Here is a 17421-nt window from a genome sequence, read left to right as displayed (position 1 = left end):
GTCTGTCTCACAATCTCCACAGTGTGTATCCAGATATTTTTAGACATCTGCTCCACCACAATTTCTTCTGAAATCAAGGGTATCAGTAGGACCTGGTCCCTCTTTGCTGTAGTAACACTGACCATGGCTGTAGACTGCTGTTCTGTTGATGCAAAGTTTGTCAGCCACCTTCATAAGTGGTTTCTGGCCACAGAGCCAGTCCATATACATATACCCTTAATAACACATTACAATAACACTACAGTGTTAGTATTTTGTTGAGAATTGTCTGCCACCCAAATAATATCTGGTCAGCAGCAATACTTTGTCAGAAACTGATCAGTGATGAATGAAGTAGAGTGTGGATTACAGTCTAAAAATCACTAACAGTAACCATGCGGTACAAAAGAGAATAATCTTGTGTGTATGATACTGTTTTATCCTACAGCTCTAATAAAGACAATTCAAAGAGTAACTCTGTGAATCTGAGTCTGAACGTGGTAGCAAGAGCAGAAGTGGACATCAGAGGGTGAGTAGATGTAACTTGTGTCTCTTTCTGTCTCTCCTTCTCTCTATCTTTATTTATAAAAGATAGTTATAAGAAAAACTAAACCAGTATATTCGTTGGCTATTAAAGGAACACTATGTAAGATATTTACATTAAAATTACAGCTTCAAAATCATTGTGTTGGTTCATTGACCTGTAATGGGAGAATAGGGCTTCTGCTGCAGGTACTCTGCACTCAGCACTGCAGAAACTGCACTATGTAAGTTTTGAAGAAGGGTAGAAAACCATCCCCCTCTGCACTGATTTCAGTACAGTTCTGATCAAATGAATTACACTAGGGGGAGCCCCAGGAACAAATACCCCAAATCTTACCTTGTGTTCCTTTAATAATGAATGAAATCAAGTGATATAAACATGGCCTTCTAGACTACTCTTTGCTTTGATCATGCTAACCCTGAGCTCTATGGAGATGTTGACTACTTACAAAGGTGTCCAGAAACTTTTGACATATATTGGCCTATATTATAAAATAATGCTCATCCTCTCTCTCTTTTATTTCAGTGTGTCTCTCCCAGCTCAAGTAGTTTTTCCATTCCCTCGCTGGGAGCCTAAAGAAAAGCCAATCAGAGAAGACGACGTTGGCCCTCAGGTCCAGCATATATATGAGGTACAAACACACACACACACACACACACCACAGAGGTGGCAGTAGCTCAGGAGGAAGTGCACCACATATGAGAACAATTTGCTTTAGCAGGAAAAGTGAGTAAAAGTGGTGAATAAAAAGAGAGGAAAGCGCTAAACAGAAGCCTGAATGGAGCTAGCATGCTAAAAATGCCAGTTACAGAACTAGCCTTTAGCCTGATCAAAGGGGTCCAGACCAGTAGTAAACACTACTAATAAAACACACTTCCACACATGCGTGGAACACACACACACACACACACACACACACACACACACACATGCATGTTGGTGAAAGTAGCTTTAACTGAAACTGAACTAGCTAATACTAACTATTCTCCATTTTTCTCAATGATTTTTGGTATTTTTAAGGAATTAGCGCTTTAGCTAACTAAGAGTATATAATTATCTATATACTCTATATTTAGTCTATAATTAAAGCTGCAATTAGCTATACAGCTATAGCTACAGTTTTACCTAGCTACACACACACACACACACATTTGTATTCTTGTCTTTTAGGGTAATATGAATTTTTTTCACTTTCTAATTTGGGCACCCCCATTTTCTCTTCCCCTAAAATTCTCTCATGCCCATTTCTCCCACATCCAAATCACTGACTACGAGACCTGCACATTTCCACTTACTAACCAATATATCCCACATTTTTACCTGGACCACTATTACGAGGTGATTATTGTAAAATATATACAATTATATGCAACATAACTGGGTGGTTTTTATATTTTGTCTTATCCTACACTCCTAAAACAGGAACCCTTGCCCAGGCAACATTAATAACTACTGCTACAGAATTAGACTAACGTCATTACCTCAGAGCAGATGTTAGTATCTGTAAAAGGGGGAGATAGACCAGAGGAGACAGGTTCAGGCTCATCTTTCTCTTTAAAACCAGGTCCCAATTTAGCAAGCCACTTGATTTCCAGCCAGACCCAGCTAGCGTTTTAAACAAGAAGTGGACCTAAAAAAAAAAAAACAAAAGCTCTCAAACCAAATAAACGTCCGAAAGGGGAAACAGAGAGGATATTCAATAGGAGAAACTGACTTCAAAGTGTGTCCTGTGGTCACGGCTTATTTCTCTTGTTGCTTGTTTGTCTTTGAAAATAGAGTGGAGCGCTTTTTCCCCATCCTGCAGCTAATAATTGTTTTAATTGGCAGTAATGTTAGCCAGACGCTGTTTGGCTGCCTCCCGTCAGCTTTTGGAGCACGTGCCTGTTTTGCTAAGCCATGTTGCATTCCGTTCTGAGCTGGATGCTAACACTTAGCACAAGGCTCTGATTTGAACTGATTTAAACACAGCTCATTCTTAATACCTGTCTCATACCTAGCCTTCTTGCTAGGTTTTATTTTGTATGATGCCATGTGTTCTTTTTGCTGTGTGTTGAAATGCACTTCAGGGATATGACCACTGCTGATGGTCTGTAGTAAGCAGGAGTGTCTAGGTCAGTAGTGAGTGGGGTTTTTTGGATCAGTAGTGAGCAGGAGTGTTTAGACCAGTCTTTCTCGAACTTTTCCAATGTTGGCACCCCAATCTAAACGCCCCCCGAACCCCCAGCAGTTATCCAATCTTTCCTGAAATAAACATCGTCACAATTTTGTCTCTAAATATTCAAAATTATATTCTCAAAATATTCTTACTTTATTTCTCGAAATATTCTGACGTTATTCTGAGAAGTTACTGACTTTGAAGCCAGATGGCACCACTCCTGACACTACATTAGCCCTGGAAAATCATGTTTATAAATGTTAATGTAGTATACAATAATATGAGTTTGAAGATGTTTCTATAGATAAATCGCTAATTAAATTTTCCACCTTTTTTTCCCATCCCAAACTTCTCTGACCATGTGTGTACACAAACTCAGTTACATAATAAAGGTCCCAGTTCTCTGAGTGGTACAGTGTTGGAGGTGGGCTGGCCCAGTCGCCATAAAGATGAGCACCTGCTCTACGCCATGCAGATCATCACCGATGGACCAATCCATTGCCAGTCCAATGGCACCCTCAACCCACTGGAACTGGAGGTAACACACACACACAATTATTTTATTCATTCATTCATTCATTCATTCATTCATTCATTCATTTTCTGTAAGCTCTTATCCAGTTCAGGGTCGCGGTGGGTCCAGAGCCTACCTGGAATCACTGGGCGCAAGGCGGGAATACACCCTGGAGGGGGCGCCAGTCCTTCACAGGGCAACACAGACACACACACATTCACTCACACAATCACACCTACGGACACTTTTTGAGTCGCCAATCCACCTACCAACATGTGTTTTTGGACTGTGGGAGGAAACCGGAGCACCCGGAGGAAACCCACGCGGACACGGGGAGAACACCCCAATTATTTTAACATATGGGAATTTAACACATACATTCACTTGTCAACCATAACAAAAACTAGTTGTTCCTCCTTTTTTTCTATGATCCATCAGCTCCAGTGTCCATATACATGCACTTTGTAGTACTACAATTACAAAATAATAGCCATTTGTTACTCTGAATACTCTCTTTTCACTACAGGGGTCAGGACCCCTAAAAGACAATTAAGGAACAGGTATTGTTTTGGTACTAAAGCATTTGCATCATTGTACACCACGGACAGGGTGGAGGCAGGTTAGTTTGTCTTGTGCTGTTACAAATGGATCAGACTCAGCAGTGCTGCTGGAGTTTTTACATGTTGTTCCCACTTAGAGAAAGTAGCTCATACAGTCTGTAATTGTGGAACTGTACAGTGCACTTATATGGTCAGTGGAACTTTTATTCTGGTATAAAGCATATATTAATACCAGAGAAGTATGATATTTTGCACATTTTCTGTTTGTCCATTCATTGTGACAGGCTTACACGATGTAAATTACACAATATAATCAACAGCTAATGGTTTTGAATGGTGTATGAATGTATATAATAATATACTTGTTGCATATAATATATCTTTACACAGTTCATACATTACATTCCTCGTATTAGACCTAACTGACTCTATTATATAAGAGTCTATTTTTGTGCAAATACATGTCTTACTTAAAATGGACATAGGACCAGAGACTTCAGTAATCTAACCGTGACAATGTACACTAATCAGAAGTGTTTAATGACCTTATCGCTTTAGGAAATACTATTATTTTGTGCTAATATGTGGCTATTAGATTTTTAGCGATTGTGGGTAAACTGACCCATTAGGAACTGAAAGCTTTCCCCCAGAGGGCAAGATGATGGAGGGGGAGGAAGAGGGGGAGGGTCTGCTTTCAGACTAGTCAAGGTCAGACTAACTGTCCCCACTTCTCTAGGAGCCACAGGGGGTCCAGCTGCCTGCCACCCCCTCCCTTTAGCCAAAATCACCTCCAGCTGCCGGAAGCACATGCATTTCTTTCTTTCTTATCATCATTTCTTGGACTCCTTCTCCCTTGCTTTGTCTGTGTCTTATTAATGAACTCGCATAGACATAGCATGCGCATGCATATATGGACACACACACATACACACACAACACACAACAAGTTCTCAAGTTGGTCTGTAGTCTGAGGTTTCAAAGCTCTCTGCCGAAAGGTTTGAGATATAGTTTTCAATTGATTTTAATAAATGTGCATTATTCCTGTGTCTGTTTATAGATTTACTAAAAACTGTTTACATTTTTCATCTTCTTTTTCTTCTTCATTTTCTTTTAATTTCACTCAATATCTGAAATGTCAATTAAAACATTAGAAATAAACCCAAAGTGGTCATTCATGCTGCTGAAATCATTCATGTTTTATCTTTGTTTAAGGACTCTTTCTGTTGATAGTGGAGTCCAGGCGTGTGCAAGTTCATGCTGTATAGAGTGAAATAATCAGGGTAGAAATACAGCTTTCTGTGAGCTACCAGGTCCCCTGTCACTGCACAGTGTTATATTCCAGTATTGCTGAAGTCAGTGTGGCAGCTTATTTAGAGAACAGTTTGGAATTGAAATGTTAGTTTTATTCCTATTCATGTGTATTACTGTTAATAATGACCATGATTGGGGCGGCACGGTGGCACAGCAGGTAGTGTCGCAGTCACACAGCTCCAGGGACCTGGAGGTTGTGGGTTCGATTCCCGCTCTGGGTGACTGTCTGTGAGGAGTGTGGTGTGTTCTCCCCGTGTCCGTGTGGGTTTCCTCCGGGTGACTGTCTGTGAGGAGTGTGGTGTGTTCTCCCCGTGTCCATGTGGGTTTCCTCCGGGTGACTGTCTGTGAGGAGTGTGGTGTGTTCTCCCTGTGTCCACGTGGGTTTCCTCCGGGTGACTGTCTGTCAGGAGTGTGGTGTGTTCTCCCTGTGTCTGCGTGGGTTTCCTCCGGGTGCTCCGGTTTCCTCCCACAGTCCAAAAACACACGTTGGTAGGTGGATTGGCGACTCAAAAGTGTCCGTAGGTGTGAGTGTGTGAGTGAATGTGTGTGTGTGTGTTGCCCTGTGCAGGACTGGCGCCCCCTCCAGGGTGTATTCCCGCCTTGCGCCCAATGATTCCAGGTAGGCACTGGACCCACACTGGACCCTGAACTGGATAAGCGCTTACAGATAATGAATGAATGACCATGATTAGCAATTACTTTTTACTTAGATTGCATTCATTATGTGTCAAATTCATGCAGGATATCAGTGATAAAACCAAATTAATAACATAGAACAGTAGATCAAATAGCGGAAATGTCAGACACTCATGCTATTGATGAAAGACTTTAAAGGCAGTTTTGCTTTATAACACACTACTTGTAATAATACTATAAACAAATGCCTCCTGTATCAGGACAAATGCAGTGGTTTAGCTGTTTACGGCATTAACCCTTGTGTCTTGTTCCTGTCACCACTGCTGTGATCAGTTTCTCAATAACAGTCCATGTTAGCACTCTGAATGTTTCTTGTTTACATCTTTTTTTGAAATTCCCCTTTAAAGGACAAATAACACTGTCAATAAGGGATTTGCATCAGAGCGCGCAGTGTCACCAAATTTTGACGGCCAGTGCTGTTTCACGGTGGAATTGTTTTCATCCGCAATGGTTATAAAGTGTTATAAGCGTTTTAAGCCTCGCGTTCACGCTGTGCTCTGAGCTTCAAAGCTGGCGGTGTCCATCCTGACCTCACAACCGCTTTACTGACCACTTCAGAGGAGAAAGACAAGCCATTTGAGAGCTTTGATCTGGACACACACACAGCTAGGCGCTCACACACAAACACACACACGAAAACAACTGTGTGTTGCCCAAATGATGCTATGCAGGCCATTTCTAAAGACGTGTCGGTTCAGTTCAAATGGTTTCTGTGTGGCTCCTGTTATTGTGTTTCTGCATACAATACCCAGAACCCTTTGCAGTGCATATAAACAAATGAAAGAAATTTGCAAAGCAGGATAAAACAATTGTGTTAGGCATGTCCTTTGAGTTTGTGGTTATACTTACAGATGTTTCTTTCTTTTTTGATGTGACTGATGTTTTCTCTCTCTCAGATCTCCACTCTCCAGGACACTCCAGAACTTTTGGGTTTTTTGCGCAACAGCAGCAGCCCGACACGACGCAGACGATCAATCACCAGCACTCAGAGCTACAGCAGCAAAACACTGGTACGCACTGTCATTAAATGTGTACACATTCATAAAACACCACATTATAGACATACACAACAAGACACCCAATGATTATTATGCTTGGAAATTATAATGGCCAGTTCGAGAAAGAGATAAATAATGTTAAATTACGTGTAAATGTCTCTCATTAGCATCACATTGTCACTCCTGGGGATTTGTCAAAGAGTGACATAAAATCTGAGGAAACTGCTTTAACATCTGTAACTGAAATGAAGAGTGACACATATACTTTATAAAATGATGTTCATTTATGTAAAGCACAGGGCTATGACTTTGGAAACTCACTCCCTCATTTGTGCAGGTTTATCCAGCAGACATTTTCTATATGGAGAAACCCTCGAGAGCTCTTAGCATACTTTTGGGTGCATCATTTAAAGAGATGAAACAGCCACAACTTTCAAAGGGAGGTGAAATAAGTAATCAAAATGTTTTAAGATGCATTCCTGGTGACCTAGGTTTCAAACTAGTGGGAACCTGATCAGGATGAGGCAGTTAAAGAAAATGATAAATGTTAAATATTAATTTAATTGATTGTTTATAAAAAAAATTATACTAATAACACCTTTAGTACCAAATAAACCAAGTAAAGGATATTAAGAGACAAAAATAACGTCAATGGCTAAAATCAAATCACACACACATACACTCATAAAAATAAAGGAACTAACCATGCCGTAGTGTTTAAATGGGTAAAGAACCTTAGGACAGACTGTTGACTGTTGTCATGGAAATTCAGACCTACTGTCATTCACATTTGACACACGTTTCAAACACTTCAACATAGGTGTTATTAACATCTTTGTGTATGAGAAATATTCTGTAAATGACTGTGTGTGTGTGTGTGTGTACATATGTAGAATTGCTCCAAGATCCATTGCCTGATGCTGAAGTGTACCGTGGGGCGTTTGGATCGAGGGCAGAGTGCAGTGGTCAAAGTGCGGTCGAGACTCTGGGCTCACACGTTCTTACAGGTAACACTCACACACACATATACAAACACACACAAACACAGAAGCAGCTGCTTATGAGGGTAAAGTCATCATACTCAATGCCAGGTTTTTCAGCTAGAGAGGCGTAAAGCTTTCACAGAGAAGTAGAAGCTGTTACTGCAGAAAAGGAGGAGGACTCAGGGCAATAAGGTGTCCACAAAATTGTGTCCATATAAAGCATACATCTAGCAATCCAAACCACCTCATCTATTCCTAGAGGTTCATCTCTTACGCAGCTGATTAAATATCCCGTATGGATGTGTATATTTATTCTCTTTGAGTTATGTCTGTGTCCAGAGGTGGCAGGAAATCTCTGTTGTGCTTAGAGAATAGGAGCAGGATTATTCTACACTCCCAGTGGACCATTGCTGAAGTTATCTTGATGTGTTCTTGATGTTATCTTCATGCAGTACATTTCTAAACTGAGGGACGTTTCACTCCATAAATCAGCGTGTGATGAAAGATAGTGTCGCATTCTCTTCAGTTCTCTTCTCTCTCTTTCTCACTCTCTTCTTTTTAACACTGTTAACATGTCCATTTTTGAGACATTGATTCCTTGAATAAATTAATTATATGTCTTGTTTTTGTTTTGTTTTTTTTTTGCTTTGTTATTTTTTGTTAGTGTTATATATTTATTTTTTGAAACATGGAAAAAGAATGGGCCCCTGTATAGACCCTGGGGGCACCCCATACAAAGCGCAATGCCATCGACAAACTTAATGGGCAAAGGTTTGTTGATTTTATTATTAGAAATCATTAGTAATATCTTTTTCCCTCATGTGCTGTGGTAAGACCCATCTACTCCTCTAGCCACATGTGTATGAGTGTGATCAGGTACGGATATTGTATGATTGGTTCTGGATTCAGTGCATGTGCACATTTTTTGGGCATCTAGAGCCTGCAATGCCGTATATTGGGAAAAAAACCCAGTCAGTTTTTTTGTTAAAAGGATAAAGGAGTGGTTCTGATTTTGAGCTGCTTTTTATGTAGACCGCAGGCACTTCAGAACTGTCCGGCCTCTTCTTCAGAGTCTCTCCAATCACAGAGCTAGCAAATATGAGGTTAAATGGAGTAAAGAAAACACAATCAGTGTGGAGAAATCAGTACAGATTAAGTTTGGAGAAAATTATAGTGGAGAAGAAAGACAACTGAGCAAAAACGACTAAAATCCAGAGCCCCTCACTCCTCACTCCTGGGCTTTTGCACTAAACCGAACGGTGTTTCGTTCTCAATTATAAAAACAGGTGCTGAAACAATGTAGTACCTTAAAAACCATCTGCACTGAATTTCTAGATTTATTCTTATGGCCTTTTTGACCAAAATCTAAAACTACAGAATTATATATTCATGTCTAGGGCTTACTTCTGGCTACATCTGGCTGTAGAGGAGGTTCTACAGTGATAATTGCGCTTGTAAAAAATTGTATGAAAGCACCATCTACACAGTTCATGGCTCTCTTCCCTTCATTGCACATAATGGAGTGTTTGACCCAAACAGAGCCTCTCTGACGATGAAAGGGTGATGTTAGCCATTGCCTCATACCAAGAACATCCAGAAAAGGGTCGTGTGTTTAACTGTTCACCTTCCCCTGCTGACTCACTGCTTAATGAGACTTAACCTTGTCACACCAGACCCCTTTAATCTTATCTCCGCTTGAGGGCCCAGCAGAAACCAGACCTGTGTGTGTGTGTGTGTGTCTGTTTGAGTGGATGATGTTAATAAGGCTCATGGTTTAGAGGAAGCCTTTAAGTCTTTGTTTTGTTGCTCTTTTGACCACTTCTTCTCAGTGTCCATGCTGAACCCCCATCTACACATTATCAGCACTAAGTTGATAAGTGGGCGTAAGACTGAGCAGTTTTGGCACTTTTCCATTGCACTTTCCCGGCTCGGCTCTTCCTGGCTTTTTTGCTTTTCCATTAGGTGATGTTTTATACCTGGAACTAAGTTCTTTTTTAGTCCCTGCTCACTCGTAAGGACTAAAAGAGGGGTGTAAACCATGCAGAGCGCTGATTGACCCAAAATAATGGTCTACACAGTGACTTCCACCACAAACTAACTGCTTTTAAAATCTCGAAGATACAGCAGAGATCTTTTTAATTTTTTTATTTTGACTCACAACGGCAGCTCGGAAAATTATGTTTTTTGGGGTTTTTTGTTTTGTGTTTTTAAGAGGTTCAAACGCTCTTGGGTTGGTGGCCAACAAAAGACTCCATTGACAGACGGTGCCACATGGAACCAAAACAACATTACTCATCTGTCTGAACATATGCGTGAAACTGTGTTCAGTCCCAAAAAACAACAACATGCAAAATCACAATGAGTAAATGACGCTTAACATTACTGCAGCCTTTGTTGTGGTTCCCAAACCCTGTGCTTCCCGTTAGAGTCAGTGCTTTGCAACGTCATAGGCTACTTTTCTGGTGAATCATTGTAATGGAAAACGGACCCTTACCAGGGACCAAAGAGCATGTGGAGCCAAGCCAAGTCGAGTAGGTACCATGCAGTGGTAAAGTGAGATTAGTGTTCTCCTCTGAGCGTGTTGGGATTTCCTTTGATGTTGTGTTGCCAGATAATAGCTGGACCGTAACATAAAAAAAAAAAGAATAAATAATGTAAATAGATGCATGTTGTGCCGCAGCGTCGATGTTGCTACCGCACAGCTCCAGGGCCCAGGCGTCCTGGGATTGGTCTTTGCCTAGGTCTGTGTGGATTCTCTCGTTGTATGCTGATCAGCCAGTAGGGATTGTGCTGGTTAGTCTGCTCCTAATGCTGATCCTAAACTTGGGTGGATAGGAAATGTTGTGTCAGGAAGGCCATCTGGTGTAAAACCTGTGTTATGTTGATTATGTAAATCTGTCAATTCGTTATGGGCACCCTTAACAGGAGCAGCTGAAAGAGGAACACAATAATTGTATGTTTTTTTCCACATTTTATTACAACGATATCTCAGAGAAATCCTTTACTTGTCATTCAAATTTTGTATAAACAAAACAGACATTGATATTTAAAGCCTCTTATAGCTAAAGCAAACTTCATCTTATGTCTTGAAAAGCAATCTGAATTTGTCAGGAGTTTGTCCTGATACAGTCACATCATCCTTGTTGTAAGAGATCCAGTTCACTTTCATAAATACTGAAAAACGAAAGGGGGCCCAGTATGCACCCTAGTGGCACACCACATCCAAATTGATGTCATAACCTCAGAAGTCATTGCAATGACTGTCAACTTGAAAATACGTTGTTAATTAGCCAGTATGGAAAGGTCACCAACCTCAATTGGGGGCAGAACACACTGAACCCTTCTGGGATTGTGGGATAACACATAAATCTGGAGCGATAAACATATGAACTAAAAGTTCAGAAATCAGGTTCAAGAGGTCACAGTCAAAAACCCTAAGGAGCAACTTGGACCACCTCTGTAGTGACTGAGTTAGGGTTATAACCAAATGGAAACTTGCACATTCAGCATTTCTTCTGAAAGCAGTGGCATCAACGGGGAGTTTGTGCCCCTTGGCATTAACACCTGCGTTCCATCAAGTTACATAGTGCAGTTTCTGCGGTGCTGAGCCTGGAGTAACAATGACAGAAGCTCTGTTCTCCCTATTACAGCTCAGTGAAGTGTCAAAATATTACATATTGTGCACAATGACCTATGGCTCATGTGGCCACCTTAATAACTATAAGGGGCTTCTACAAATATTTGGACGTTTCTCTGTGTGTGTTATATTTCAGCTAATCTAACCTTTTCCTCTTGCAGAGGTGGAATGACCATTTTGTTCTCAACTCAACTGTGTCCTTCCAAGTGACTGGCATGCCATACCGCATCAAACCACATACACTCCCCCGGCAGAGCAGTTCGGTGAGCACTAATCAGTGTGTATGTGTGTGTTTGAGTTCACGACACTGAAGCAAGCAACAGGAAATCGGAAAATGGAGGGTAAAAGACTGAGAGAGGAAAATGTAGGGGGGGGGGGGGTGTTGTTGAATAAACACTTCTAAGGGTCAGACCTGCTTGGTGCTGGGTAGGAAGGTGAGATGGAATAGGGGGTCATTTGGTGTTGGGTCATAAATTCCCACCTCTTTCTTTTCATCCAGGGTCCCAGACCATGAGGTTTAAACCCATTAAAACATGCGTAACTCTAGTCCAGAAGCAGAGGCAGTTACATGTCTGATTGTTTAAACTTGCACTTGCCCTATACATGGATTTGGTCTCGAGAGTCCTACAAGGGCTTTGCATCAAAGATTTTGTCCTTTTTTCTGACCTGATGAAAGCCTAATGCCCCATATCTTTGTGTGTGTGTGTAGATTGGGACATTTGTGGTGTGGGCGATTCCTGATGTGTCCTTTGCCATTCCTCTCTGGGTTATTATTCTGGCTATTCTGCTGGGACTGCTTGTGCTGGCCATGTTGACCCTAGTCATGTGGAAGGTAAGTGTACATTTTCGGCAGTAGCTCATCTGTTGAAGTTCATTACTGGGAGAAGACCACTTTAAATTTCACAGCTAACCAGCTATTGAGTGGTAGACCAGATGATCGAGCATCTGTTAATGCAGTTTGTGTCAGTCATCCTCTAGCCCTTCAACACACAGGACAGGTCCAGGCTATATAAAGTTGGCTGATTGACTATTCTCAACCTAACAACCCAGCCACATGTACCACACAGCCACTACTCCTGTTCCTGTCACTTGGGAGAGTATGTGCATTAACCCATATCAATATAACTGCACACTGACAAGTGCAGGTATATGGAAGGCACAAGTGTGAGTGTTTAATACAAGGTTTCTGGTCTTTTGTACTTACCATGTTCCCTCTCATACACACATGAGAAGAAACAAATATAGTATGCCCTTGCATTGTGAAGCTCAGCAGGAAAACTGAAATGGGATTTTTTAATTTATACAAAGGTGTAGCACAAAAAAACAAAGACAGCAGAGCGTGAAGGAGAGGCGTGGGTTAAAGATTGTCCCAGAGTGTATATATTGATTTGCTTTAGATCGAATAAAAAAATATGTACATTAAATTACATCAATTTACAGTACTAGACCTCAGCTCCACTTTGCATACATTAATGAAGCGTGGCAAATTTAACATCCACAAATTTGCTTAGAATTAAAGACCCACTGCCCAGACTTTTTGTAAATAAAGCAGGAAATGTATTCATATTTGTTTAAGAAATAAATTAAAAAGTGAAATAAAGGGTAGTTAAAATGCCTGTGAGAGTTAGTTAAACCAAGCAGGTGAGAGGAGAGAAGAGAATGGTGAAGAAAGAGAAGAAGAAGAAAACAGAGTATGTATAGACGAGTGGGCAAAGTGAGACTCATGTTAAACTGGTAAATTACATTTAGAGGGGGTGGGAGAGAGAGAGCGACGGAGAAAGAGAGAGAGTCATATTACATGTTGAGAATAAATGAGTCATGGTGATTTTATCAGTGTTTTGTCTGTAGTATAGTTCTCAGGCTCTTGATTGGGTCCCAATTGGTTAATACATATAAACACACACACACACACACGTAAAGTCACTGGCCTAATCACATATAAAGAAACAAGCATATAGAGGGACCTTATTAATTTAAGTTTTAATAATTCATAATTTTATCATTATTTAATCAGTATTATTATTATACATTTATAAACTCTCACTACACACAGACCAATAAATATAGCTCTAGTTCAAACAAATAAATAATAAAAGACACTAACCGGATCGGCTTAGTAATCGTTGTTTGTTATGTGGCTCCCTCTTTTGGTAGAGTCAGGTACAGCATCCAGATAGACTCGAGCACCACTGTAAAAAATAAATTAATTAATAATTTAATTACAAATTGATAATTTGTATATTCACGTTTTATACAATGGCTTTATGGTGTGTTTCAGAGCTGTTTAAATAAAGACCTGGGTACTGAATTCTGATCCAATTTTTTATTATTATTTTTTTTAATATTACATCACAATTTTACTCCTCAAGGTCCTTAAATCTTCAGCCATATCTCATATACACAACAAAACAGCAAGGATATTTTTTCTGCACTTATAAGACAATAAAAGTTCCCAGTTGTTCAGCACAGTGCTAGGCAACACATATGTATTTTAGCTAGCATAACAAATCTGGGGAGTTAGCATTCTCCTCCAAGTGTGCTGAAATGTTTGAAAAGATGATAGCAGGTGCTAGCTAACAGTATACATCTTGAGAGTTAGCATTCTCCTCATGGTTGTTGGAAAAAAAATGCTATATGCTAGCCATCACTCTTTAAACTTGGTAGAAAAAACCAGAGGTACACACTTATCAAATCCCTTTCATCATCATGTTTTATCATTTGCTCCCTCTCTCAAACAGTGTGGGTTTTTCGACCGAGCACGGCCACCCAAAGATGATGACATTTCAGACCAGGAGCAGCTGACTGCTGAGAAGTCCACAGACGCATGAGAGAGGACTGCGAGAAGCAGAAGGAACGCTTAAGATAAAATAATGAAGACAGTGCTGGGGGACTTTCTTGAAGAGTTTGAGTATGTGCCAAAGAGACTGCAACCTATAATGGCCGCCCAACCTTCGAAACGAACTACAATTCCCACGATGCACTTGGATCTGTGAGCTGGACCACAGTTGCCATACACACAATACTTTATTGAAAGCTGGCTGAGCTGCTGTGAGGCTCTTTTTCACATCTCTCTCTTCCAGCAAGACGGTAATAGCAGAAGGATCTACAGACAGGAGACCTTGTGTGCCAAGACAAAGACAATCATTACAAACTCTAAGACTGACCAGTACTAAACTTATGTTGGTGGGAAAAGGGGATATCTTTTAAAAACAAGCCCTTTTTAGTTCACATAAAAAAGAGGAACCTTGGCTTTTAGTGTTATTATTTCACCAGTTTCAGTCACTGAGATTTGAACAAAGTTATCCAGAGTTATTTATTGTAAAATGATTCATTTTTGAGAGACTAATGGTTTATTAGGTCCTGGCCATACTATGTGTATATATATATATAATGATGGTATCTCACCAGCAGAACTCTGTAGAAAATACATTTAATTTCTGCTCTAAAATCAATCTTAAGCCAGAATTTTATCAGAGAACTTTTCAAAACAGCGTTATGACTTTTTTTAAGGAGCACATTAAAGGAATTCAGTGCTTTAGACGTCTGGTTCCTATCACCTCTGTTAGGAAAAATTTTAACTCTTTAATTTTCTCCAGAATGAAGCATATTACATGAAATCCCTCTCAATAACTTACATTTTTAAAAAATGGTTTTCCCACATGTTTATGATTTTTTTTTGTTTGTTTGTTTTCCGTTTTATTAATTTTTTTCCTGAGCTTCTAGGATGTAGATGAGCTCTTCAAAAACGTATCCGCTTCATATATCTGAGTGCCTTCTTCCCTGTAGCTAAAGCTCCTGTGTACACACAAAGACACACACACACACACACAAACACACACACAAAATAGCACCGTCAACATTTTGGCAAAGATCAAGTTTGACAGTCAAATGTGATCGAAATGTTACTTTGATTGGCAAAGTTGTCAAAATAAGAGCACAAAATACCACTGAAAAAGTGATGATTGAAATCTACTACGATGTAATTGATTCTATGATAAAAATGTTATTCCAACAGTGATCCAGCTGATCAGTTCAGCCTTCACCATGGGGTTTTGTTCCCCATGAAAAGACCACAGTGGAAACCACCAGCCTATTTCCTAATAATGTGGCCCCTGTCAATCTCAGATGCTTAGAATCATCCTAACTCCCCAATACAGCGCCCCTAAGAAGGGGGAAATGAAAAGATATAAATATGTGCAATATTGCGAAATGTTCTGAGTTGCTGAAGAATTTGTACACTGGCTCTGTTTTGAACTTGAGGTTCAGGTTGTTGTGTATATAGCGTTTGAAGAGTATTATTTGTTAAGATGTACGACTGATGTAACCGTAAGAGAATACAGTTTTCATTGTTTTCATTGTTCAGTTTGAGAAAAGATGCACTGCAAAAATGACATCTCAGCAGGTGAAATCATCTTTAAATGTAGTCGTGTATGAATATTCTCTTCTATGTTTATGCTACATAGATACAGTCTTGCATCAGAGAACAAGGATTACAGGGGCTCCACCCTATTACCATCTATATGTCAACGTCTATTTACTCTCTCTTTCTCTCTGGCAAATAATTAGACTTTACTGGAAATAGTGCAGGCGGCACGGTGGTGCAGCAGGTAGTGTCGCAGTCACACAGCTTCAGGGACCTGGAGGTTGTGGGTTCGATTCCTGCTCCGGGTGACTGTCTGTGAGGAGTGTGGTGTGTTCTCCCTGTGTCTGCGTGGGTTTCCTCCGGGTGCTCCGGTTTCCTCCCACAGTCCAAAAACACACGTTGGTAGGTGGATTGGTGACTCAAAAGTGTCCGTAGGTGTGAGTGAATGTGTCTGTATTGCCCTGTGAAGGGTCCAGGGTCTATTCCCGCCTTGCGCCCAATGATTCCAGGTTGGCTCTGGACCCACCGCGACCCTGAACTGGATAAGCGGTTAGATTTATGCCCAGAATTTCTGAAAAGTCTTATATTTTTATTTATAAGCTAAAAATGACCAATATTAGATTTACTGGCTACATTTAAGATGTTTTCACTTACTGTCATTTTTTGCAGTGCATCCTTTTAGTGGATAAAATATGTTCATTCAGGATTCAGGATATTATTTTGTTAAATATTAAAATGATTATTAAATGTAAAGTCATTATCTAAGTGTCACAATAGCATCCGTTCAGTCTAGTTCATAAGACGCACACCCAATATGCAAATATGGATTATAAAAAATGCAGAAAGTCCCCAACTTTCTTTTAGCTTTCACTAAGGTTGTTTGTGAAGAATCAAATGAAGTTTTGTTTACTGTGTATGGTATTGTTCAGTTTTATATTCATACAAATTTAATTTCTAGTCAAGAACTATGGCCACCCTCAAATAAATTTTGTACAGAACAGTGAGTTTTGTATTTATATGATAAATTATTTTTGACATGTTTATTTATTCTAATTTTGCCACTATTACAATGTAAATACATACATACAGTACATACACTGTGGGCAAGAGATTACATTCATGTGTATTAAATGCAACATATTTTCTACAAGTGACCACAGATCTAGGTCTTAATGAAACATCTGTGAAATGTTTTGGACAAAACATCAGAAGGAACAAACATCACAGCATTCTTCTCCTGTCTAAAGATAATCAGCCCTGTTCAGAACGACTGCTTTCAGTGCATGTTCATTTAAAGAAGCAGAAAGAGTAAAAATATAGATTAAGAAGAGTTTAAAATAATAAATAAATAAACAAATGAACACTCACAAGTGCTGAACTATAATCATACTGCACTTAACCCATTAGAAGACTTGTAACAGTGGGAACGCTGGAACGTTTTCAGTTCAGTGTGTGTATGTGTGTGTGAATTCATACACGAGTGGCATGTAACACTCGGGTCAGGGTGGGTCTTGCAAACATAGGCACCACATTTGCAGCATCTCAGGCTTGTTTTGTTGTCTCTAGGGGCACAGAGCTCACAGCACCTCCTTTTCTGCCCATGTCCTTGTTGGGGGAGAGCAGCCAGGGCAGCGGCTGGGGCTGGGGTTGCACACTCCTAACCGGACTTGCAGAGGCTGGT

General features: G+C 40.1%; 1 protein-coding gene across 1 annotated transcript in view; it reads left to right on the top strand.

Annotated features, from left to right (window-relative positions):
- Window positions 1-16771, top strand: part of itga8 (integrin, alpha 8) — a 103061-nt gene extending 86290 nt beyond the window's left edge. Inside the window, 8 exon segments of the mRNA XM_066683569.1 lie at window positions 428-508; window positions 1049-1154; window positions 3058-3216; window positions 6656-6769; window positions 7651-7764; window positions 11539-11640; window positions 12087-12209; window positions 14116-16771. Of these exon segments, the coding sequence (XP_066539666.1) occupies window positions 428-508; window positions 1049-1154; window positions 3058-3216; window positions 6656-6769; window positions 7651-7764; window positions 11539-11640; window positions 12087-12209; window positions 14116-14205 (889 nt within the window). The 3' untranslated portion in view covers window positions 14206-16771.
- Window positions 16772-17421: the final 650 nt, after the last annotated feature.

The sequence above is a fragment of the Hoplias malabaricus genome, chromosome 1, assembly GCF_029633855.1.
Source record: "Hoplias malabaricus isolate fHopMal1 chromosome 1, fHopMal1.hap1, whole genome shotgun sequence".
Taxonomy (NCBI): Eukaryota; Metazoa; Chordata; class Actinopteri; order Characiformes; family Erythrinidae; genus Hoplias; species Hoplias malabaricus.
Note: the sequence above shows the minus strand (reverse complement) of the source record. Positions and strands in the feature narration are given on the sequence as shown.